Raw genomic sequence first — 24021 nt, forward strand, 5'->3', positions numbered from 1 at the left:
TTGCTTTTATATTCTAGTCCTCTTGAAATGAACGTAACATTGTATTTGCCTTCCTCAAAACAGACTCAACCTACAAATTAATCTTTAGTGAATCCTGCACAAGGACTCCCAAATCCTTTTGCCCCTCAATTTTTTGTATTTTCTCTCCATTTAGGTAATAGTCAAACCTTACATTTCTTCCGCCTAAGTGCATGACCATACACTACCCAACACTGTATTCCATCTATCACTTCTTTGCCCATTCTCCTAATTTGTCTAAGTCCTTCTGTAGTCTCTCTACTTCCTCAAAACGACCTACCCCACCACCTATCTTCATATTGTCTGCAAACTTTGCAACAAAGCCATCAATTCCATCATCCAAATGATTGACATATGTATAACATAAGAATTGGTCCCAACACAGACCCCTGTGGAACACCACAAGTCACTGGCAGCCAGCCAGAAAAGGCTCCCTTTATTCCCACTTTTTGCTTCCTGCCAATCAGCAACTGCTTTATCTATGCTAGAATCTTTCCTGCAATACCACGGGCTTGTAGCTTGTTAAGCAGCCTCATGTATGGCACCTTCTTAAATTCTATCTGAAAACTGATTCTTGCTTGTTATTTCAAGACTATCTCAGCACAAGATAGAATATAGGTGTCCTATACACTTGCCAGTCACTTTACGCTTTTTTGGTTAAGCATAAAGAGAAAGGATGGTAGGGTACAAGAACCGTGGTACAAAGACTGTTGTAAATCTAGTCAAGAAGAAAAGTTTACGAAAGGTTCAAAAATCTAGGTAATGGTAGAGATTTAGAAGATTAGCAGGAAGGAGTTTAAGAATGAAATTAGGAGAGCCAGAAGGGGCCATGAGAAGGACTTGGCGAGCAGGATTAAGAAAAGCCCCAAGGCATTCTACAAGTATGTGAAAAGGAAGAAGATAAGATGTGAGAGAATAGGACCAATCAAGAGTGACAGTGGAAAACTGTGTATAGAACTGAAGGAGATAGCAGAGGTACTTGATGAAAACTTTGCATCAGTATTCATTACGGAGGCAATTGTAGGGATGACTTACAGCAGACTGAAAAGCTTGAGCATGTAGATATTAAGAAAGAGGGTGTGCTGGAGCTTTTGAAAAGCATCAAGTTGGATAAGTCACCGGGACTGGACGAGATGTACCCCAGGCTACTGTGAGAGGCGAGGGAGGAGATTGCTGAACCTCTGGCAATGATCTTTGCAATATCAATGGGGATGGGAGAGGTTCCGGAGGATTGGAAAGTTGGGGATATTGTTCCCTTATTCAAGAAAGGGAGTAGAGATAGCCCAGGAAATTATAGACCAGTGAGTCTTACTTCAGTGGTTGGTAAGTTGATGGAAAAGATCCTGAGAGGAAGGATTTATGAACATTTGGAGAGGCATAATATGATTAGGAACAGTCAGCATGGCATTGTCAAAGGCAGGTCATGCCTTACAAGCCTTATTGAATTTTTTGAGGATGTGACTAAACACATTGATGAAGGAAGAGCAGTAGATGCAGTGTTTTTGGATTTCAGCAAGACATTTGATAAGATACCCCATGCAAGGCTTATTGAGAAAGTAAGGAGGCATGGGATCCAAGGGGACATTGCTTTGTGGATCCAGAACTGGCTTGCCCACAGAAGGCAAGGAGTGGTTGTAAACAGGTCATATTCTGCATGGAGGCCGGTCACCAGTGGTGTGGCTCAGGGATTTGTTCTGGAACCCCTTCTCTCTGTGATTTTTATAAATGACCTGGATGAGGAAGTGGAGGGATGGGTTAGTAAATTTGCTGATGACACAAAGGTTGGGGGTGTTGTGGATAGTGTGGAGGGCTGTCAGAGGTTACAGCAGGACATTGATAGGATGCAAAACTGGGCTGAGAAGTGGCATATGGAATTCAACCCAGATAAGTGTGAATGGTTCATTTTGGCAGGTCAAATATGAAGGCAGAATATAATATTAATGGTAAGACTCTTGGCGGTGTGGAGGATCAAAGGGATCTTGGGGTTCGAGTCCATAGAACACTCAAAGCTGCTGTGCAGATTGACTGTGGTTAAGAAGTCATATGGTGCATTGGCCTTCATCAATCATGGGATTGAGTTTAGGAGCCGAGAGGTAATGTTGCAGCTATATAGGTCAGATCCCACTTGGAGTACTGTGCTTAGTTCTGGTCGCCTCACTACAGGAAGGATGTGGAAACATAGAAAGGGTGCAGAGGAGATTTACAAGGATGTTGCCTAGATTGGGGAGTATGCCTTATGAGAATAGGTTGAGTAAACTCTGCCTTTTCTCCTTGGAGCGACGGAGTATGAGAGGTGACCTGATAGAGGTGTATAAGATAATGAGAGGCATTGATCATGTGGATAGTCAAAGGCTTTTTCCCAGGGCTGAAATGGCTAGCATGAGAGGGCACAGTTTTAAGGTGGTTGGAAGTAGGTACAGAAATGTCAGGGATAAGTTTTTTTACACAGAGAGTGGTGAGTGTGTGGAATGGGCTGCCAGCGAAGGTGGTGGAGGCAGATACCATAGGGTCTTTTAAAAGACTCCTGGATAGGTACATGGAGCTTAGAAAAATAGAGGGCTATGGGTAACCCTCGGTAATTTCTAAGGTAAGGACATGTTTCGGCATAGCTTTGTGGACTGAAGGGACTGTATTGTGCTGTAGGTTTGCTATGTCCTAGATGCACATGCACACCATGAGTGAAATCGTGTTGCCATATTGTATAGCACTAACACAAGTTCTTAAAGGTTTCCATCAACATATACCTGAAGCCCAGAAGATGATGCTGGCTGCAGAGTGCCTTATCTACCAGTCAGGATATCCTACCAATGAAAAAAGTGCCTATTTCAAGTACTGTTAACTTCATGTGAAGCTCCAAGGGAAGTCCTGCCAATGCAACTGCTCTGAAGGGTGGTATCAAACTTCCTACAGTAGACTGCTGTGGTGTTGCTTCACTGGGATAAGGGTGAAAGCTGTCGTTTCAACCACCATGTGATAGGACCAGATTCTGAAAATATTATGTGCAATTTTTACACCACCTATGACCTTCCAAATATTCTTAGTGGTACTTATTGCATGTGTGGCTGCTGGAGATATCCCTTTGCTCCTATATCTTATGGTCTTATCAGAGATTGATAGATTCTCAATTGGTTAGGATAACGTACAGGCAAGCACAGTAGTGTTGTCAGCAAACTTAAATATGGATTGGACTTTAGCCTCACAGTCACAAGTATAAAGTGAGTAGAGCAGGGAGCTAATCCTTGTGGTGCACCAAGGCTGAGAAGATTGTGGAGATGTTTTTGCCAATCCAACATGATTGGGGTTTGCAAATGAGGAAATCATGGATCCAATTGTATAAGGCAGTATTAAGGCCAAGTTCTTGAAGCTTATTGATTAGTTTTGAGGGGACGATATTGTTGCTGAGCTGTGGTCGATAAAGAGCATCCTGATGAATGCATCTTTACTGTCCAGATGTTCCAGAACTGAGTGAAGAGCCAATGAAATGGCATCTGTTGTGCCGGTAGGCAAATTGGAGCAGATCCAAGTTACTTCTCAGGCTGGATTGTCACTCAAAGCATTTCATCAAAGTGGATGTCAGTGTTACTGGACATGTTACCATGAGTATGTCAATAGCTGGGCTTGAGTAGTCAGCATGATGCAGAGACTTCAGAGAGATGCAGGTTAGAAATCAAATGGTATGATGGACTTTGTTGCAAAAGGCTTTGTGACTAGTTGAATAAGGATGTCTCACTGTAAACATACAGGATAATGGTTAGACCATAGCTATGGTATTTGTAGTCATGATGTCCATATACATTGCTGTCCCACAGAGGACATTGAAAACTTACCAGACTATGTGCTAGGAGATTAGGTTTTTGCCCCTATTGCCCCACTCCTCAAATCTCTCTCCCCTCAATCTCACTATCCCTTCCCTCAGCACCTATTCCCACCCCTTACTCCTCCACTGCCCCTTTCCTTCATTCCCACACTTACCCCACCCCCTATCACCCTCCCCTCATTCCTCCAGTCATACTGCACTCAACTCAGTACCACACTCCCCCATCAACTATCATCCTCCCACTCATTCCCACTCTATTCACTACCATATTCCCTTCAAGCCTTATCCTATCACGTCTGCCCATTCACCACCACCACCGCACCGAGAACAGATCAGTTCACCCCGGAACAGGAGGCGCCCGGACCGGCCAGGCTCCTCCCCTCGTTGCCAGGTTACGGGCTCCGCCTCCTCCTTCCCATAATGCTTTACTCAAGATGGAGGAGGGAGGTAAGTGATTGGGGCGCGTCGGCCTGCTGTTTCGGTTACCATCGCTTGCTGGTTTACGGCGTGAAGTAGCCGCTCCCGCACATCACCGCCCTCGGTTCCGCATCGCTCCGTCAGTGCCCGCCGGAACGGACCGAGGCCGGTGGTGGTAGGATATCTGACGGCCCGAGCCTGGGCCTTGGCCCTCGGCCCTCCCGTGCTCTCACTCACTGACATCCCGCTAAAAGGTATCTTGTCCTCGCGGTAGAAGTCGTTTGGTGCTGCGTATAGCCCGTGTGGTAGCGGCTGAACCATGTAAAACGCGGGCACATATGTACCCTCCCGTGACCCTTCCTCATTGAAATTCCGTGACCTTCGCTTCATTCCCCCATGCCCTCTGCCTAATCGCCCCACTTTTCCCTGTGACATTCACCTAATACCCCCACCTAAACTTCTCTTCACCTGTGATCCCTAACCCACGTCCCGCCGAACGCCGTGTCTCACCCCTGGTGTCCAGCTGCCCTGTGCTGTTTCATTGTGATTTGATTCTATTGTTTGTTTCACGTCTGTATTTATATGCCTAATTGCTACTCAGTCCAATTACAGTGTCTTTCTATTTCCAAAGATAAAGATCTACAAGCTACTGATAGTTCTGGATGTCTAGGTGGTGTTGATGTTCGTAGGCGAATCCCAATCAAACTGATTTCCAAACAGTCTAACCGAAATCGAATCTCAACTCGAAGTCAGAGAAATATGAACAGGAATTCTTCAAAGTCAGTCCCCACAGATGAAGGTGATGCATATATGTAGACATATTGCTCAAATACGGTGAAATTAACTTTTTAGTTCAAATGAATATTACAACTCAAATGGTAATGAATGATCCAGACAGGATTTGTACCATTAGTTGGGGTCTAGTCAGCTATTCAAATGCAAATTGCAGTTAGTAGTTGCTTATTTTTCTGTTGCACTGTTGTTAATTTTTCTGTTGTGAGATAATTGTTAATTCACCATCAGTGAGTAACAGAAGCAGAAGTAACAGATCTGGTCTTACTTCTCAAAAATGTTTCCATTATTTTCTGTTTTCATTCAATAATGTGGTAGATTCTGTAACTTGGTTCTCTGAACCTTATTTCCCTTGATTTATGTTCTGCAAACTTCACCTCTTGGGTTGGAACAATCCATAAATTCATAATCTTTTTTGCACTATTTATTTTCATAGTTCATTCTGTCCTGCCATGAAAGTCGGTGTAATAAACCTGATTCTTTGGTGGTAAGAACGGGAAGGCAGATTATTATCTAAATGGAGTCAAGTTAGGAAAAGGGGAAGCACAACGAGATCTAGGTGTTCTTGTACATCAGTCATTGAAAGCGAGTATGCAAGTACAGCAGGCAGTGAAGAAAGCTAATGGCATGCTGGCCTTCATAACAAGGGGAATTGAGTATAAGAGCAAAGAGGTCCTTCTGCAGCTGTACAGGGCCCTGGTGAGACCACACCTGGAGTACTGTGTGCAGTTTTGGTCTCCAAATTTGAGGAAAGATATTCTTGCTATTGAGGGAGTACAGCATGGGTTCACAAGGTTAATTCCCGGGATGGCGGGACTGTCATATGTCGAAAGATTGGAGCAACTGGGCTTGTATACTCTGGAATTTAGAAGGCTGAGAGGGGATCTTATTGAAGCATATAAGACTGTTAAGGGATTGGACACGCTGCAGGCAGGAAGCATGATCCCGCTGATGGGTGAGTCCAGAACCAGGGGCCACAGTTTAAGAATTATGGGTAGGCCATTTAGAACGGAGTTGAGGAAAAACTTTTTCACCCAGAGAGTGGTGGATATATGGAATGCTCTGCCCTAGAAGGCTGTGGAGGCCAAGTCTCTGGATACTTTCAAAAAAGAGATGGATAGAGCTCTTAAAGATACTGGAATCAAAGGTTATGGGGATAAGGCAGGAACTGGATACTGATAGTGGATGATCAGCCATGATCACAGTGAATGGCGGGGTGCTGGCTCGAAGGGCCGAATGGCCTACTCCTGCACCTATTGTCTATTGTCTATTCTGAATCCTCCAAAGACAGATTTGTGTTCTTCTTAGCCCTGGGCTAGTGCTAGGCTACTTCAAATTATGTCCCAGATATTCTTGTTTCGACTTTTCAAAGTACTATCTTTCACAGTCGAATTTACTCAAAACGTCAACTGTTATTCTTTTCCATAGATGTTGTCTGGCCTGCTGAGTTCCTCTACCATTTTGTGTGTATTACTTTGATTTCCAGCATCTGCAGATATTCTCTTGCTTGTCACTTATAAATCCTGCTGGATATTGGTAGTTCTCAAAAGTAAACTCCCTATCCTAGAAAATGATTTTAAGTGGTCCAGTGGTTGTGCTTGCAGAGAGTGCAGAGGAAAAACAGCAAGATGTTGCCTGGATTGGAGAACTTCAGTTAAGGGGAGACATTGGAAAAGCTGTGCTTGCTTTCACTGGAACAAAGTCAGCTGAGAGGTGCCGTGATAAACTTACCTGTCAGCCCTTGCCCCTCAGATAGTCAGTATGTTTTTTTTCCATGGTAGAGGTCTCAAAAACAATAGGGTACAGATTTAAGATGAGAGGAACAAGATTTAAAGACCATAAGACAGAAAAGCAGAATTAAGCCATTCGGCCCTTTGAGTCTCTTCCACAATTGCAGCATGACTGGTTTATTATCCCCCTCAGCCCTAATCTCCCGCTTATCCCCGTAACATTTGGTGCCCTGACTAGTCAAGAATCTATCAACCTCAGCTTTAAATATACCCAATGACTTTGCCGCCAGTGCCTCTGTGGCAATGAATTCCACAGATTTACCACCCTCCAACTAAAGAGATTCTTCCTCATCTCTGTTCTATTCTGAGGTAGTGCCACTAGTCCTAGACTCCCCCACTGTAAGAAGCATCCTTTCTACATTCACTCTATCTAGGCCTTCCTTTTTTTAAATTTTTCTTATGCCCGCGTCCCCCCCCGGCCTTTCAATATTCAATAGGTTTCAATCATCCCTCCTCGTTCTTCTAAACTCCAGCGAGTACAGGCCCAGAGATATCAAATGCTCCTCATACATTAACTCTTTCATTCCTAGGATTATTCTCATGAACCTTCCCTTAGATAAGGTGCCCACTGCTCCCAGTACTCCGTGCAGTCTAAATCAATGCCTTATAAAGAAAGCTGCAGCATTACACCCATGGTTTTATATTCTAGTCCTTAAAATGAATGCTACCATTGAATTTGCATTCCTTGCCACTGACTCAACGTGTAAGTAAATCTTTAGGGAATTCAATCCAGGGACTCTCAAGTCCCTTTGTACTTCCTGAATTTTGAATTTTCTCCCAGTTTAGAAAATAGTCTACGCCTTTATTCCTTATATCAAAGTGCATGACCATACACTTCCCTACATTATATTCCATCTGCTACTTCTTTCCTCATTTGCCCCATCTGTTCTTCTGCTGACTCCTTGCTTCCTCAATACGACTTGCCCCTTCACCCATCTTCATATCATCGGCAAACTTGGTATCAAAGCCATCATCCAAATCATTAATATATAAAGTGAAAAGGGGTCCCAGCACTGGCCCCTGTGGGTTGTTTATTGGGGGTGAGTTCTTTTTTACAGTGTGATTAATACCTGGAACATGCTACCAGAGGAGGTAGTGAAATCAGATACATTAATTGTTTGAGGGATTTAGACAGCCACTTAAATGGGCAAAATATAGAATAATAGAGATCTAATTTTGGCCAATGGTATTAAATGGAGGTGAGTAAAAAGTTCAATTAAAACATAGCAGGCTGAAGAGCCCATATTTAGTGTGGTGCAACTCTGATCACATCCAAAACAAGTTGTATCCTTTTAAGTACAGAGATCAAAATTGCAGTGATCCTCATGGTGTGGAAATGCACTGAGTTCACTTGTGAGTAGCCCTGGAATAACCCGTACTCATAAATGTTATAAATGCACATTCAGTTCTTGTGTCCAATTTTGTCTGAACAGTAGTTTTTAAGTATTTCTAGCTATTTTTAAAAGGAAATTAAGTTCTCTTGATCTCATCCACTTTGGTAGGTTGTCTTCCAAGCGTCGCATGACCCATAAGTAGTAGTGCTCAAAACACTTCTGTGTCTGGTAGAAAGGGAAATAGAGTTAATGTTTCATACAAAATCTCAAGTGGGAAAGGCAATTGTTCTGGGAATGTGAGCAATTGGCAGGTGGTGAAGAACAATGATATGTTGTAAATATATGGAGAGAGTTTATAAACACTGAGTCTACACCAGATGCAACTGAAATCAAACGTTGCCAGATTTGACTTGGACAAATAAGGCAAGTTAATGGAAACTGGACCAAAGTGTTTGGCTAAGCTCTCAAAATGGATCCAGAATTGGCTTAGTAATCAGGTGGGTTGTTTTTCTAATTGACACGCAGCACACTGACCAGCGGTGTGAGCGAAAGTTGCTGCTGGGACCCTTGATCTCTGTGGCAAGTGAATGTAGGATATGTAAATTAGCTTTCTCATAGGTTATAAGTAAGGTTCTCCAAGATTACAACAGGACACAGATCAGATAGAAAGTTGGTTGAAACATTGGCAAATGGAATTTAATTCCAATAACTACAGGGAAAATGAAATAGGGATATGACATGTACACTCAATGGTGAAATGCTAAGGATTGTTGACAGAGGTAATTTTGGGTTCAAGTGCATAGTTCCCTGAAAATGATGACTCCGGTAGATGGAACGTATATGGCATGTTTGCCTTTATAGATCAGGAATAGAAAATAAAATTTGGAACTTTATTGTGGGCTTCATTCCAAGATCTGTTGCAACTTTATTAATCACAGGTTAGACTGTACTTGGGGTATTTTGTATAGTTCTGTTTGCCACACTATAGGAAGGATTGTGCTGAAGTGAGCACAGTAGAGAATAATTGAATCATAACAGGCACAGCTCAAAAATAACCTTTTTGGCCTATGTTATAGCTGCCTATCTACATTGTATTATACAGGTTTATTATTGTCACCTGTATACAATGAAAAACTTCTCTTGCATACAGATCAGATCATTACACAATGAAAGTTAGAACAATGACAGTACAGAATAAAATGTACAAGCTACAGAGAAAGTGCAGCACAGATAAAGTGTAAGATCACAACGCGGTAGATTGTGAGGTCAAGAGTCAATCTTATATAAGATGTCCATTCAAGAGTCTGATAACAGTGGGATAGAAACTGTCTTCAAATTTGATGATGCATGGTTTCAGGCTTTTATATCTTCTGGCCAATGGGGGAAGAGTGAGTGGGGTCTTTGATTATGCTGGGTGCTTTACTTAGGCAGTGAGAAGTATAGACAGAGTCATTAGAGGGGAAACTGGTTCCTTTGATGTGTGCATCAATAAAAATCGGTAAGAGCCGATGGGGACATGCCAAATTTCTGTAGTCTTCTAGATTTCCTACTAAGTACCTCTTCAAATGCCTTTTAAACAACGTAATTGTATCTAGTTCCCCTATCACCTCTGGCAGCTTGTTTCAGGTAACCACTATCTTCTGTGTAGAAAGAGTGACCTTTTGGATTTCCTCACTACCCAGTCCCCTCCACCCCAACCATAAATCTGCCTTATTGTTCTGGATTCTGCTGTCATGGGAAAATGACTATCTTATCGGTGCCCTTCATTATTTTAGAAAACCGTATAAGGTTACCCCTCAATCTTTTAGTGAGAATAAACCCATCCTAGCTAATCTGTCCATTTAATTACAGCTCTCCATTCCAAGCAATGTTCTGATTAATCTCTCCATTTCAAATGGGTGACCAAAGCTGTACACAATAGTGTGGTATAACCAATATTTTGTACAGTCGCAACATAACGTGACAACTCTTGCACTCACTGTCTCGGGCTGTGAAGGTAAGAATACTTCATGCCTTTTTCATTATCATATCAACTCCAGGTTGACTCGGTGGTGAAGAAGGCGAATGCAATGTTGGCATTCTTTTCTAGAGGAATAGAGTATCGGAGCAGGGATGTGATGTTGAGGCACTATAAGGCGCTGGTGAGATCTCACTTGGAGTACAGGTGTCTCCCGCTTTTCGAACATTCGCTTTAGGAAACCTCACTGTTACAAAAGACCTACATTAGGACCCTGTTTTCGCTTTCAGAAGGTGTTTTCACTGTTACAAAAAAAAGCAGCGCGCGCTCCGAGCAGCTGCTCTCCCTCGGATTCGGAATGGTATTCTTGCTGGCATTGTTTAAACACATGCCTGTGAGCAATCGTTTGCAAGATGAGTTCTATGGTATCGGAAAAGCCTAAAAGAGCTCGTAAAGGTGTTACACTTAGCTTAAAACTAGACATAATTAAGCGTTTTGATCGTGGTGAACCAAGTAAGGACAAAGTGAGTTTGGCTTGTGGAAGCTGACGAACATGATGTTGAAGAGGTTTTGGCATCCCATGACCAAGATCTGATGAAGAGCTGATGCAATTGGAAGAAAAAAGGATAACAATCGAAACCGAATGAGTAATGATAAAGTACGACTTTAATTTTGAAAGGGTACGTTGGTTTAGGGGATATTTGCAGGATGGTTTGAGTCCTTACAAAGAACTGTGTGATAGAAAAATGTGCGAGGCTCAGCAGTCAAGCAAGCCTTCCACATCAGCCACAGCAGACGACGAACCTTGACCTTCGACATTGAGGCGGGCAGAGATAGGAGATGACCTACCTGCCTTAATGGAAACAGACGATGATGAGGTGACACCCCAGTGTCCCACCACCCCAACCCCCAGGCTACGGACAGATACCAATTTGCGGAGAATGCAGCGGTAGCCGGGAGGCACATAGCACATCTTTAAGAAAAAAGTCGAAATAAACATGCTAATTAATTAGGTGCTGCCGACACGTTATTGTTGGCCCAGATCAGAGAGGATGCAATCGGAAATCGGCACTGATCTGGGCCGACAATTACGTGCCGGGCAGCACCTAATTAATTAGCATGTTTGTTTTGGCTTTTTTCTTAAAGATGTGCTGTGTGCCTCCCGGCTACCACTGTACCCCTGCATGCTTCGCGGCAATGTATCGCTCAGCGGCCTGGAGGGTGGGGGGCCACTGCACCACCCAAACTCCGACTCAGCCTAACACACCATCATCAGTGTGTTCGGCGCTGTCTTCCCGATTCCGGTAAGTAATACTACACTGTACATACATTATTTCTACTTTATATAGGCTGTGTATTTTTATGTGTTACTTGGTATGATTTGGCAGCTTCATAGCTTAAAGGTTACTGGAGAGCGCTTGCGCCGCGTTTTTGCCAACAGCACTTGCATGAGTTTTCCTGCCAATGGCGCTTGTGTGAGATTTTCACTACGGAGAACAGTGCAGTAATGATTGTGGAAAAGTATTTCTGCTTTATATAGGCTATGTATTTATCATATCATTCCTGCTTTTACTATATGTGACTGTTATTTTAGGTTTTATGTGTTATTTGGCATGATTTGGTAGGTTATTTTTGGGACTGCAAACGCTCACAAAATTTTCCCATATAAATAAATGGTAATTGCTTCTTCGCTTTACAACATTTCGGCTTACGAACCGTTTCATAGGAACGCTCTACCTTTGGATACCTTTGAGAAAGGATGTGCTGACGTTGGAGAGGGTACAGAGAAGATTCACTAGAATGATTCCGGGAATTAGAGGGTTCACATATGAGGAATGTTTGTCCACTCTTGGACTGTATTCCTTGGAGTTTAGAAGAATGAGGGGAGACCTCATAGAAACATTTCGAATGTGAAAGGCATGGACAGAGTTGATGTGGCAAAGTTGTTTCCCATGATGGGGGAGTCTAGTACGAGAGGGCATGACTTAAGGATTGAAGGGCGCCCATTCAGAACAGATAAACGAAGAAATTTTTTTAGTCAGAGGGTGGTGAATCTATGGAATTTGTTGCCACGGGCAGCAGTGGAGGCCAAGTCATTGGGTGTATTTAAGGCAGAGATTGATAGGTATCTGAGTAGCCAGGGCATCAAAGATTATGGTGAGAAGCCGGAGGAGTGGGACTAAATAGGAGAATGGATTAGCTCATAAAATGGCGGAGCAGACTCGATGGGCTGAATGGCCGACTTCTGCTCCTTTGTCTTATGGTCTTATATCTGGTGTTGCCACTTTCAGGGAGCATTTGGCTTGCACACCAATGTTTCTCTGTAGGAACTTTTTAGGTCCCTGCTTTGTACTCTATATATTCTACCAGAATGTGACCTCAGACATATCTGAATTAAATTTCATCTGCTGCTGCTTTGCCAACTTTTCAGCTGTTATATGTTCATGTATCCTTAGACAATCATCTTTCATGTTCCAATCTTGTCTGGATAGGAGGATTATAGTGTTTTCCATCGATTTGAAGAGGCTCAGAGTGATGTGATAGAAGTATGTAAGGTCAGTTGGAAAATTAGAATCCTTTTCCTTTGGTAGGTCTGTAGAAAACAGGTTAAGGTGTGGAGAAGGTTTAAAGAGGATTTGGAGTGGAAGTTGTTTTGCACAAAGAATGGTTGATACCTAGTACTTGCTGCCAGAGGGGGTAAAAGAGGTACACAGACAGGCACTTCAGTATCATACCCATGTGGCCCATCAGGTCTGCTTCACCATTCGATCATGGCTGATTATCCTTCTCGACCCTCTTCTGCCTTTGGCTCATAAACTTTGACACCTCTGCTTTAAATACAGTCGGCCCTCCTTATCCGCGAGTTCCGCATGCGTGAATTCAACCAACCGCGAATCGAGAAAACCCAGAAGTGCTCTTCCAGCACTTGTTGTTCGAGCACGTACAGACTTTTTTCCTTGTCATTATTCCCTAAACAATGCAGTATAACAACTATTAGCACTTATGTTGCATTAGGTATTATAAGTAATCTGGAGATGACTTAAAGTACACAGGAGGATGTGTGTAGGTTATTGTGGATCGCGATCGAAAAAAGATGTAAGTTCTCTTACTAAGTAAGTCGGAACAGGTACATCCGGTATTATTTAGCGTCAATTAGTGAAACGTTTGTCTTAGTATATAGTATATATTTTACCTTTCTATGCATATAAAACACTTAAGAAACGTATGTATTTCAATAATTAAACCACTGCATTGCGTAATAATAATTGTAGCTTTCATCGGGGCAGGGCCTTTCTCACTTTATCCTTTAAAATTGTTCCGATTGTTGACCGACTGTAGCCTAACGCTTTTCCAATGACGGATGGCATTTCACCTCTTCCCGATCGCTTTATTATTTCCACTTTATTTTCAATCGTGATCGTGATTATTTTCGTGAATAGAAACTCTGCGGATTCAGAGCTCCGCCACCACACTGAGACAGGTTAAATAAGGTCCGGGGTTCTGCTGGGTCCTAAGGTCCACCGCATGAGACAGGTTGAATAAGGGAATTGAGCTTCCACGTTTTTTGGTATCCGCAGGGAGTCCGGAACCAATCCCTCACAGATAAGGAGGGCTGACTGTATGCCCAATGACTTGATCTCCATAGTCATCTGTGGCAACGAATTCCACAGATTCACCACCCTCTGGCAAAAGTCATCCCTCCTTATCTCAGTTCTGAAGGGATGTCATTTTATTGTGATGAGCTAACTGCGAGCAGGCTTCTTACACTGAGCTTTGGTAAGACCAGAACTAGAGGTACACACACAATGCTGGTGGAACTTAGCAGGTCGGGCAGAATCTATAGAAATGAATAAACAGTTGACATTTCAGCCCGAGGCACTTCTTCAGGACTGGAGAAAGAAATTTAAATTTCTTCAGGGTAGGCATCCTTCCAAGAGATTCTTCAGGTGCTAGAAATCCAGTGCAACACACACAAAATGCTGGAGAAACTCAGCAGATCAGGCAGAAATGAATAAACAGTTGATATTTCCGGCCAAGACCCTTCTCCGGGACTGCATCCTCCTTTAGAACTAGAGGTCATGAATTAAAAGTGAAAGATCAAATATTTAAGGGGAACATGAGGGAGAACCTCTTCACTGAGATGGTGGTGCGAGTGTTGATGAAGCAGCCAGCGGAAGTGGTAGTAGGATCAGAGGCAGATCTGGGCCGACATTTACGTGCTGGGTGGCACCTAGTTAATTAGCTTGTTTGTTTTGGCTTTTATCTTAAAGATGTGCTGAGTGCGTTCCGACGACCGCTGCACCACTGCATTCTTCACGGCAATGTATCAGTCCGCGGCCCGGAGGTTGGGGACCACTGGTCTACATGGATTTCAGCAAAGTCTCTGATAAGGTTCTGCATGGTAAAATGGGTTGAAAAGTTGGATCATATGGGATCCAGGGGAAACTAACTGGTTGGTTTGATTGAGGATGATGGTTGGAAGATTGTTTTTCAGACTAGAGCGGTTGCCCAACCACATGCAAATTGGTATAGGGTTAATGAGATGACGCTAAAGGTGTGGCTCAGAGATTAGTGAGGGAAAAGTGGGTTTGAATTCTTAGGACATTGGCATCAGTATTGGGGAAGCAGCCTGAAATTAAATTCTTGTACCTTTCTAAACTTGTCTTATTCTTTATTCTGGACAGCAAGCCAAACTGTTATAAAAGTATAAGAATTTAATTTTAGGCAACATGGAGACAAAGTTGGAAGGTTGGTGAAAATGGGACTAAAAGTGCAATATTTGTATTCACATAGTATACAAAATAAGGTAGATGATCTTATAGTGGAGTTGGAAATTGGCTGATGTGACATTGCAGGCATCACTGAGTTGTGGCTGAAAGATCATAGTTGGAAACTGAACATCAAGGATGCATATTGAGAAACTGCAAGGGTAAAATGATCCTGATAGGAGTTATATACATGCCTCAAACAGTAGCTCGGATGTGGGAGGTAGAAGAAGCATGTAAAAAAGGCAATGTTTGGATGGTCATAGGGGATTTCAATATGTAGGTAATTGGGACAATCAGGTTGGTGCTAGTTCCCAGGAGAAAGAGTTTGTAAAATGCTTACAAGGTGGCTTTTTAGAGCAGCTTGTAGTTGAATCCATTAGAGAAAAGGTGATTCTCAGCATTCTAAAGAGAAGATGAGGTGACTGGGCAGATAAGGGAAGTCAAAGCAAAAAAGCAGAAGACGGGGCATACAACATAGCAAGCTAGAGGATCGAGAAACTTTTGAAAACCAGCAGACTTATTAACCATGCCATGTACATTCTTATCCGAATCATTGATCTGGATAACAAACAGCAATGGGCTCAGTACCAGCCTCTGAGGCACACCATGGTTTACAGCCCTCCAGTCCAATAGAAAGCCTTGCAATATCACCCTCTGCTATCTACCATCATTTTATATTCAGTTAGCCAGCTCTCCTGGACCCAATGCAATCTAACCTTCCTGAACAGCTTAGCATATGCAACTTTATCAAAGCTCCATGTAAGCCGCATTTGCTGTCATGTGCTAATTGACTTTTTGGGTAACATCAGCAAGAAACTCAGTTTTAATACATGATCTGCCACGGACAAAGCCATGTTGGGTACTGCCTCTCAATCCTGGTGTAAACCAGCTGTCCTCTTTTATCTCACTCTGTAACATTCTGTACTTCTCCAGAATTTCCTGCTTGTGAATGAATTGACAACAGATTCTCTTGTAAAACTTTTCACTCTGGTATCTTTCAGAAGGGTTTGACTATAATGAAGATGAGATCTATGAATGTAAAAGTGGAGAAGTGTTTGGGAACCAGCGCAGATTCTCTCTGCAGTTTTTCTGGGATTTTAAGGTAACTTTTTGATACAAATAAATATACTTTTGTATCTATAGGTTAGATATAGATAAATATATTGTATTCTTGGGTATGGGAATAATCTGGTCAAATGTGTTTTACAGGTAAATTTGTTGGGTGAAAAAGATGATACTCCTGTTCATTTCTGTGATAAATGTGGATTGCCAATCAAGATATATGGACGAATGGTGAGTGAGGTTGTTTTAATTTCCTCAGCTGTAATCCTAGTGCTTTTTTTCTCCAGTGTTCAGAGATACTTTTCTATTTCCTGTTCTCCTGTTGTTTACACAGTTCACTATTCATAGAAGACACAAGACTGCAGATAGTGTAAACTGAAGCCAAAAACAAGCTGCCAGAAAAATTCAGGTTGAGCAGCATCTATGGAGACAACAGGATGATTGACTTCTCAAATTAAGGCATTGCATCAGATCTTGATCCAAAATATCAAGTATTCCTTTGCCTCCATAGATGCTGTCTTATCCACTGTCTTCCTCCAGCAGTTAGTATTTATCTAGCTCTGGAAGGTGTTTTTTTTTCGTTGTGAAAGTGCAAACTTTTAATTGTTTTTGCTCACTTTCACAAACGCACTCAGATGTCTGAAGGTGGATAAGTCACCTGAACCAGATGGACTACACCCCAGGCTTCTGAAGGAGGTAGCGGGAGGTAGCTGACGGTATTGGTAATGATCTTTCAAGAAAAGCTCTAGGTTAAGTTTTGTTTTCCATCCTTTATATCTGCTCAGCTAGGACAGTAGACATATTTTAAGACAAGATTTTTGCATAGTAGGGGAATTAAGGGTTCTGTGGAAAAAGCGGTAGGTGGAGATGAGTCCATGGCCAGATCAGCCAATATCTTATTGAATGGCAGAGCAGGCTCAATGGGCCAGATGGCCTATTCCTGCTCCTATTTCTTATGTCAGGCAGGATGGTGAAATGCTCCTCTTGCAGGATTGGGAAGGCAGGGAGATCTCCAGTGTCCCTGACGACTGCAACTGTGAGAAGTGCATCCAGCTACAGCTTCTGACAATCCGCATTGAGGAATTGGAGCTGGAACTGGATGAACTCTGGATCATTTGGGAGGCTGAGAGATAGGACATACAGATGGGTAATTACACCCAAGGTGCAGGGCACAGGAAACTGCATGACAGGAAGGGGAAAAGGGGTTAAGGAGCCACTGCAGAGTACTGTAGCCATCCCCCTCAACAACAGGTATATCCCTTCAACCTAACAGATGAAAGTCACAATGGTTGGGTCTTTGGTGCTGAGTCTGGCTCTGTGACTCAAAAGGGGTGGTGGAAAAGAGGCAATAGGGGAGGGGAATGGACAGGAGGTTCTGTGGGCGAGACTGTGATTCCTGGGTGGTATGTTGCCTCTTGGGTCCAAGAGCCTGGGAAATCTTGGAGCTAGGCCTCAGCATTCTGAAGTGGGAGGGTGAACAGCCAGAGGTTGTGGTCCGTGTATGACATGTGTAGGACGAGTGACAAGGTTTTGCATGGGGAGTTCTGGGAGTTAGGTGCTAAGTTAAAGGGTGGGTTTCCAGGGTTATGATCTCAGGATTGCTACCCATGCCACATGCTAGTGAGGCCAGAACTAGGAAGATTATACAGTTTAATATGTGGCTAAAGAGTTGGTGGAGGAGGGAGGGCATAAGATTTTTAGATCAATGGGCTCTCTTCCAGGGAAGGCAGGGCGTGTACAGGAGGGATGGTTTGCACCTGAATTGGAGGGGGACTAGTATCCTCGTGGTAAGGTTTGTTTAATGCTGCACAGTGGGGTTAAACTAGAGTTGCAGGGGGATGGGGACCAGAGTGCCAGAACAGTTGGTAGAGAAGTTGTGGAGCCAGATGTTGGTAAAAGCTCAGATAAAGTCAGGAATCAAAAGGTTGAGCATGGTGTGACCAGTGTCCTGAGCTGCGAATATTTCAATGAAAGAAGTAACATAGGAAAGGTGTATGAGCTCTTGGGCATGGATCAACACCTGGAATTATGACATTGTAGCCATTAGTGAGACTTGGTTGCAGGAGGAGCAGGACTGGCAGCTGAATATTTTGGGGTTCCATTGTTTTAGACATGAAGGGATTAAAGGAGGAGGGGTGGTGTCAGGGCTGACTGGAGAACTCAACTAGTGAGGTGTTATGGATGGAATTGAGAAATAAGAAAGGCATGACCACATTAATAGATATATTACAGACCACCCAACAGTCCGAAAATTTAGAGGAACAAATTGTAAAGAGACTACAAACTGTTGGCAAGAAACATAAGGTTGTTACAGTAGGTGATTTTAACTTTCCACATATTAACTGGGAATCTTATACTGTGAAAGGACTAGATAGGTCAGAGTTTGTCAAATGTGTTCCGGAAAGTTTCCTTCATCAGTGCGTACAAGTCTCAGTGAGAGAGTGTGCGATACTGGATCTGATATTAGGGAATGAGACAGGGCAGGTGTCAGGTTTGTGTAGGGGAACACTTTGCATCCCGTGACTTCATCCACTTTCCTGGTAACTTCCTCAAAAAACTCGATGAAGACTGGCTTCATGCATGGTAGGTCATGTCTAACCAATCTTCATCGAGTTTTTTGAGGAAGTTACCAGGAAGGTGGATGAAGGCAAGGCAGTGGATGTTGTCTACGTGGACTTCTATTTAGTAAGACATTTGACAAGGTCCCATCTGGTCAAGAAGGCTTAGTTGCTCACATTCAGGATGAGGTAGTAAATTGGATTAGACATTGACTTTGTGGGAGAAGCCAGAGAGTGGTAGTAGAGGGTTGCCTCTGTGACTGGAGGCCTGTGACTACCAGTCTGCCACAGGGCTTGGTGCTGGGTCCTCTGATGTTTGTCGTCTATATCGATGATCTGGATGATAATGTGGTTAACTGGATCAGCAAATTTGCGGATGACACCCAGGATTGAGGGTGTAGTGGACAGCAAGGAAGGGTATTGTGGCTTGCATAGGGATTTGCATCAGGTGGAAAAACGGGCTGAAATGGCAGATTGAATTTAATGCAGACAAGTGCAAAGTTCTGCACTTCAGTAGGACCAACCAGTAGGGCACTGAGGAGTGTGGTAGGAACAAAGAGATCTGAGACTGGTCCATAATTCGTTGAAAGTGGTGTCACAGGTGGATATGGTCATAAAGAAAGCTTTTAGGCACATTGGCCTTCATAAATCAATGTATTGAGTACAGGAGATAGAAATATAGAAAACCTACAGCACAATAACAGGCCCTTTGGCCCACAGAGTTGTGCCGAACATGTCCCTACCTTAGAAATTACTAGGCTTGCCTATAGCCCTCTATTTTTCTAAGTTTCGTGTACCTATCTAAAGTCTCTTAAAAGACCCTATTATATCCGCCTCCACCACCGTCGCCGGCAGCCCATTCCATGCACTCACCACTCTCTGAGTAAAAAACTTACTCCGACATCTCCTCTGTACCTACTCCCCAGCACCTTAAACCTGTGTCCTCTTGTGGCAACCATTTCAGCCCTGGGAAAAAGACTCTGACTATCCACACGATCAATGCCTCTCATCATTTTATACACCTCTATCAGGTCACCTCTTATCCTCCGTCGCTCCAAGGAGAAAAGGCCGAGTTCACTCAACCTATTCTCATAAGGCATGCTCCCCAATCCAGGCAACATGCTTGTAAATCTCCTTTGCACCCTTTCTATGGCTTCCACATCCTTCCTGTAGTGAGGCAACCAGAACTGAGCACTGTACTCCAAGTGTGGTCTGACCAGGGTCCTATATGGCTGCAACATTACCTCTTGGCTCCTAAATTCAATTCCACAATTGATGAAGGCCAATACACCGTACACCTTCTCAACCACAGAGTCAACCTGCGCAGCTGCTTTGTGTGTCCTACGGACTCACACCGCAAGATCCCTCTGACCCTCCACACTGCCATGAGTCTTACCATTAATACTATATTCTGCCATCATATTTGACCTACCAAAATGAACCACCTCACACTTACCTGGGTTGAAATCCATCTGCCACTTCTCAGCCTAGTTTTGCATCCTAGGAACAATATAAGACTCAGGAGCTCCGAATATGCAGGGGCGATAACTCTCTAGTCCCTCTGTAACCTCTGAGAGCGCTCCACACTATCCACAACACCTCCAACCTTTGTGTCATCAGCAAACTTACTAACCCATCTGTCCACTTCCTCATCCAGGTCATTTATAAAAATCACGAAGAGATGTTATGTTGAAGTTGCCCAAGATGTTGGTGAGGCCTAGTTTGGAGTATTGTGTGCAGCTTTGGTCACCTACCTACAAGAAAGATGTAAACAAGGTTGAAAGAGTGCAGAGAAAACTTACAAGGATGTTGCTGGGTGGACGATGTTCCCTCTAATTTGTAATGACCAGTGTGTGCAAAAAACCTTGTGCTGTGCAAATTTTTGTCCAGTGACAACTATATGTATGCACTGTGTAATTCGATAAAAACAACAAAGCCAGCCAGTTCTAAAATCTGCAGACAAATCATGCAGACTCCGCATTATCAACACCATTTGCATCAGAAACCGGAAAAGGATATGTGATTATGTACTGTTACAAGCATCACCCCTTGTAATAATCAGTGAGGTCCAGAAAATCTGTACTTACCAACAAGTAACATTTATTGTTTCAACTAAAACGCACATGAGTTCACACTCTTATCTACCTGTGTGCTTCCTACTAGAATTCCTGAACAGTCACATGAACAGTCAATGAAGAGAAAAGGTTATTACCCAGGAAGGGAGTCTATGCTGACCAGGTATTCCTCATGGTACCGATCTCCACGTGTCTGTGGGGTCTTCCTTATCCACGATGGTTGGTCTCTGGCTGCTAGAGAGTTATCGCCCCTGCATATTTGGAGCTCCTGAGACTTGTATTGTTCCTCATCAATTGAACCATTGAATCTACATCCCATTGGCTCAAGGTCACCTGACCTACCTGGGTCACCCTTCTTACTAGTCAGTGTACAAGGCTGCAGCCAACATTGTTTCATGGCTCTGACTGGTCCAAACCCAGACAGAGTCTAACAGGATTACCGATTGCAGGTCTGGCATGTTACATAACAAGTAGCTATTCTCTGAGAATGGCCTCGGGTTTATTGCTCTGATTAGATTGTCCCAGAGCAAGAGTCAGTTCAGAGTCTATGGCTACTTGTTTGAGAATGCTCTTAGATTCAGCAGATCATTACCTGAAGCTTCCTGTATCCACATTCAGTTGCTTTGATTAGATTATCCAAGAGCACGAATCAGTTTAGAGTCCAGAAAAAGAGAGAAACAAAGGCAACTGGCTTGTCTGCTTCACCTGTCCTTGATTAGACCTGTCCTTGCTGTTTCTTCTGGCCGCCAGTACAGTCGGGAAATATACTTAACATGCCAACAAGGTCGAGGGTGACAAGCTTTTGTGCACAGTTTAAATTCCTGTGTGCGCTATTAGCAAAAGGTGCATGCGCGCACACCTTAGAGGGAACATTGCGGGTTGACTGTCTTGTTTAGAATGTAGAAGAGATTTGATAGAACTATACAAAATTATGAAAGGTATAGATAGCGTAAATGCTATCAGGCTTGTACCACTGAGGTTGGGTGGGACATAGAAACATAGAAAACCTATAGCACAATACCCCACAAAGTTTTGCTGAACATGTCCCTACCTTGGAAATTACTCAGGTTACCCATAGCACTCTATTTTTCTAAGCTCTATGTACCTATCCAAAAAGTCTCTTAAAAGACCCTATCGTATGCGCCAACACCACTGATGCCAGCAGCCCATTCCACGTACTCACCACTCTCTGCATAAAAACCTTACCCCTGACATCTCCTCTGTACCTACTTCCAAGCACCTTAAAACTATGCTCTCTCGTGGCAGCCATTTCAGCCCTGGGAAATAGCCTCTGACTATCCACACGATCAATGCCTCATGGGTTAAAGGTAAAAGGTGAGAAGTTTATGGGGAGGGGAGACTTTCTTCATTCAGAGGGTCATGAGAGCGTGGAATGAGCTGCTAGCACAAGTGGTCCATGCAAGCTTGATTTCAATGCTTAAGAGAAGTTTGGATAGGTCCATGGATGGTAGGGTATGGAGGACTATGGTCCCAGTGCAGGTCGATGGGAGTAGACAGTTTAAATGGCTTCAGCATGGACTAGATGCACTGAAGTCCCTGCTTCTTTACTTCTCTATGACTCTAATAATCACTAGATTCTTACCTACTGCATCTCAGTGTGGTATGGCAATTGTACCGTATCGGACTGCAAAGCTCCCTCACCAGCAGGCACAGGAAGAGCTTCTTCCCTGAAGCTGTGACACTGCTGAACCTTACATCACAGCGCTAAGCAGTATTGCATCCATATTGTACTGTCTTAGTACTTGTGTGCTGTAGTACTTACTTTTTATTCGCAGTTATTTTGTAAATAACACTATTCTTTGCATTTCTGGTCAGATGCTAACTTCATTTCATTGGCTTTGTATCTGTACTAAGCACAATGACAATAAAGTTGAATCTAATCTAATCTAATCCTGGCATAGTTCCGGAGCACTGGAAAGTTGCAAATGTCTCTCTATTCTTCAAGAAGGGAGAAAGGCCGGACAAAGGAAATTATAGGCCAGTTAGCCCGACTTCAGTGGTTGGGAGGAAGTTGGAGTCGATTGTTAAGAATGAGGTCAGAGGGTACTTAGAGGCACATGATAAAATAGGCCAAAATAAGCATGACAAAATCTGGTGGAATTCTTTGAAGAAATAACAAGCAGAATAGACAAAGGAGAATCGGTCAAAGTTATGTACTTGGATTTTTAAAAGGCCTTTGACAGATGGCGCACATGAGGCTATTTAAGTAGATAGTGACCCATAGTGTTGTAGGAAAGATACTAGCATGGTTAAGAGTATTGGCTGATTGGCAGGAGGCAAAGAGTGGGAATAAAGGGAGACTTAATTTTGAGAGGACTAGAAAAAAGCAAAGATGTTATGCTGACAACACACATCAAAGTTGCTGGTGAACGCAGCAGGCCAAGCAGCATCTCTAGGAAGAGGTACAGTCAACGTTTCAGGCCGAGACCCTTCGTCAGCATCATTTGATATCTCTGGACCTGTACTTGCTGGAATTTAGAAGAATGAGAGGGGATCTCAATGAAACCTGTCGAATGTTGAACAGCCTAGTTAGAGTGGATGTGGAGATGATGTTTCCTGTAATGGAGGAGTCTGGGACCTGAGGGCATAGCCGCCAAATAGAGGATGACTATACTATCCCTAGGGTTGACAATGTTTAGACAAATGTTTCCTGTAGCTTCTGATGAGATTTGCACAATGGCGAGGAGGAATTTTAGACCATTCCTCCATTCAGTCTGTTTCAGTTTATCAATATTTCTAGGGTACCTTGCATGAACAGCCCTCTTCAAGTCATGCCACAGCATCTCAATAGGGTTAAGGTCTGGGCTCTGACTTGGCCATTCCAAAACACAAATTTCTTGTTAAACCATTCTGTTGTTGATTTACTCTTGTTTCTCGGTTCATTGTCTTGTTTGATCATCCAACTTCTATTCAGCTTCAGGTGACGGACTGCTACCCTGACATTCTCCTGTAAAATGTCTTGATCCAATTTTTGAATTCATTTTCCTTCAACAAATTGCATGCCCTGAGGCAGCAAAGCACTCCCAAACTATGGTACTCCTTCCACCATATTTCACCGTTGGGATGAAGTTTTGATGTTGCTGTTTCTGTCAAGCATAGCAATATACAATTTGGCTAAAAAGTTCAACTTTTGTCTCATTTATCCACAGAATATTGTCACAGCGGCGTTGTGTAACATCCAAGTGGTCTTTTGCAAATTTGAGACGTACAGCAGCGTTTGTTTTGGAGAGCAATTATTTCCTCCGTGGTGTCCTTCCACGAACACCATTCTTGTTCAATTTTTTTTCTTATGAACAGAGACTTTATCAAGTTTTAGAGATTTCTGCAGGTCTTTTGCTGTTTCCTTTGGGTTCTTTTTCACCTCCTTCAGCATTGCACGTTATGCTCTTGGTGTGATCTTTGCAGGATGCC

The 24021-nt window shown here is 43.1% G+C and overlaps 1 protein-coding gene across 1 annotated transcript in view; it reads left to right on the forward strand.

Moving 5' to 3' along the window:
- The first annotated feature begins 4238 nt into the window (after nt 1–4238).
- LOC134359262 (E3 ubiquitin-protein ligase Hakai-like) overlaps nt 4239–24021 on the forward strand; it is a 52836-nt gene continuing 33053 nt past the window's right edge. Inside the window, exons 1-4 of the mRNA XM_063072222.1 lie at nt 4239–4282; nt 4884–5051; nt 15896–15996; nt 16104–16187. Of these exons, the coding sequence (XP_062928292.1) occupies nt 4270–4282; nt 4884–5051; nt 15896–15996; nt 16104–16187 (366 nt within the window). The 5' untranslated portion in view covers nt 4239–4269. The remainder of the gene's footprint in view (nt 4283–4883; nt 5052–15895; nt 15997–16103; nt 16188–24021) is intronic.

Source organism: Mobula hypostoma, chromosome 20, assembly GCF_963921235.1.
Source record: "Mobula hypostoma chromosome 20, sMobHyp1.1, whole genome shotgun sequence".
NCBI lineage: Eukaryota > Metazoa > Chordata > Chondrichthyes > Myliobatiformes > Myliobatidae > Mobula > Mobula hypostoma.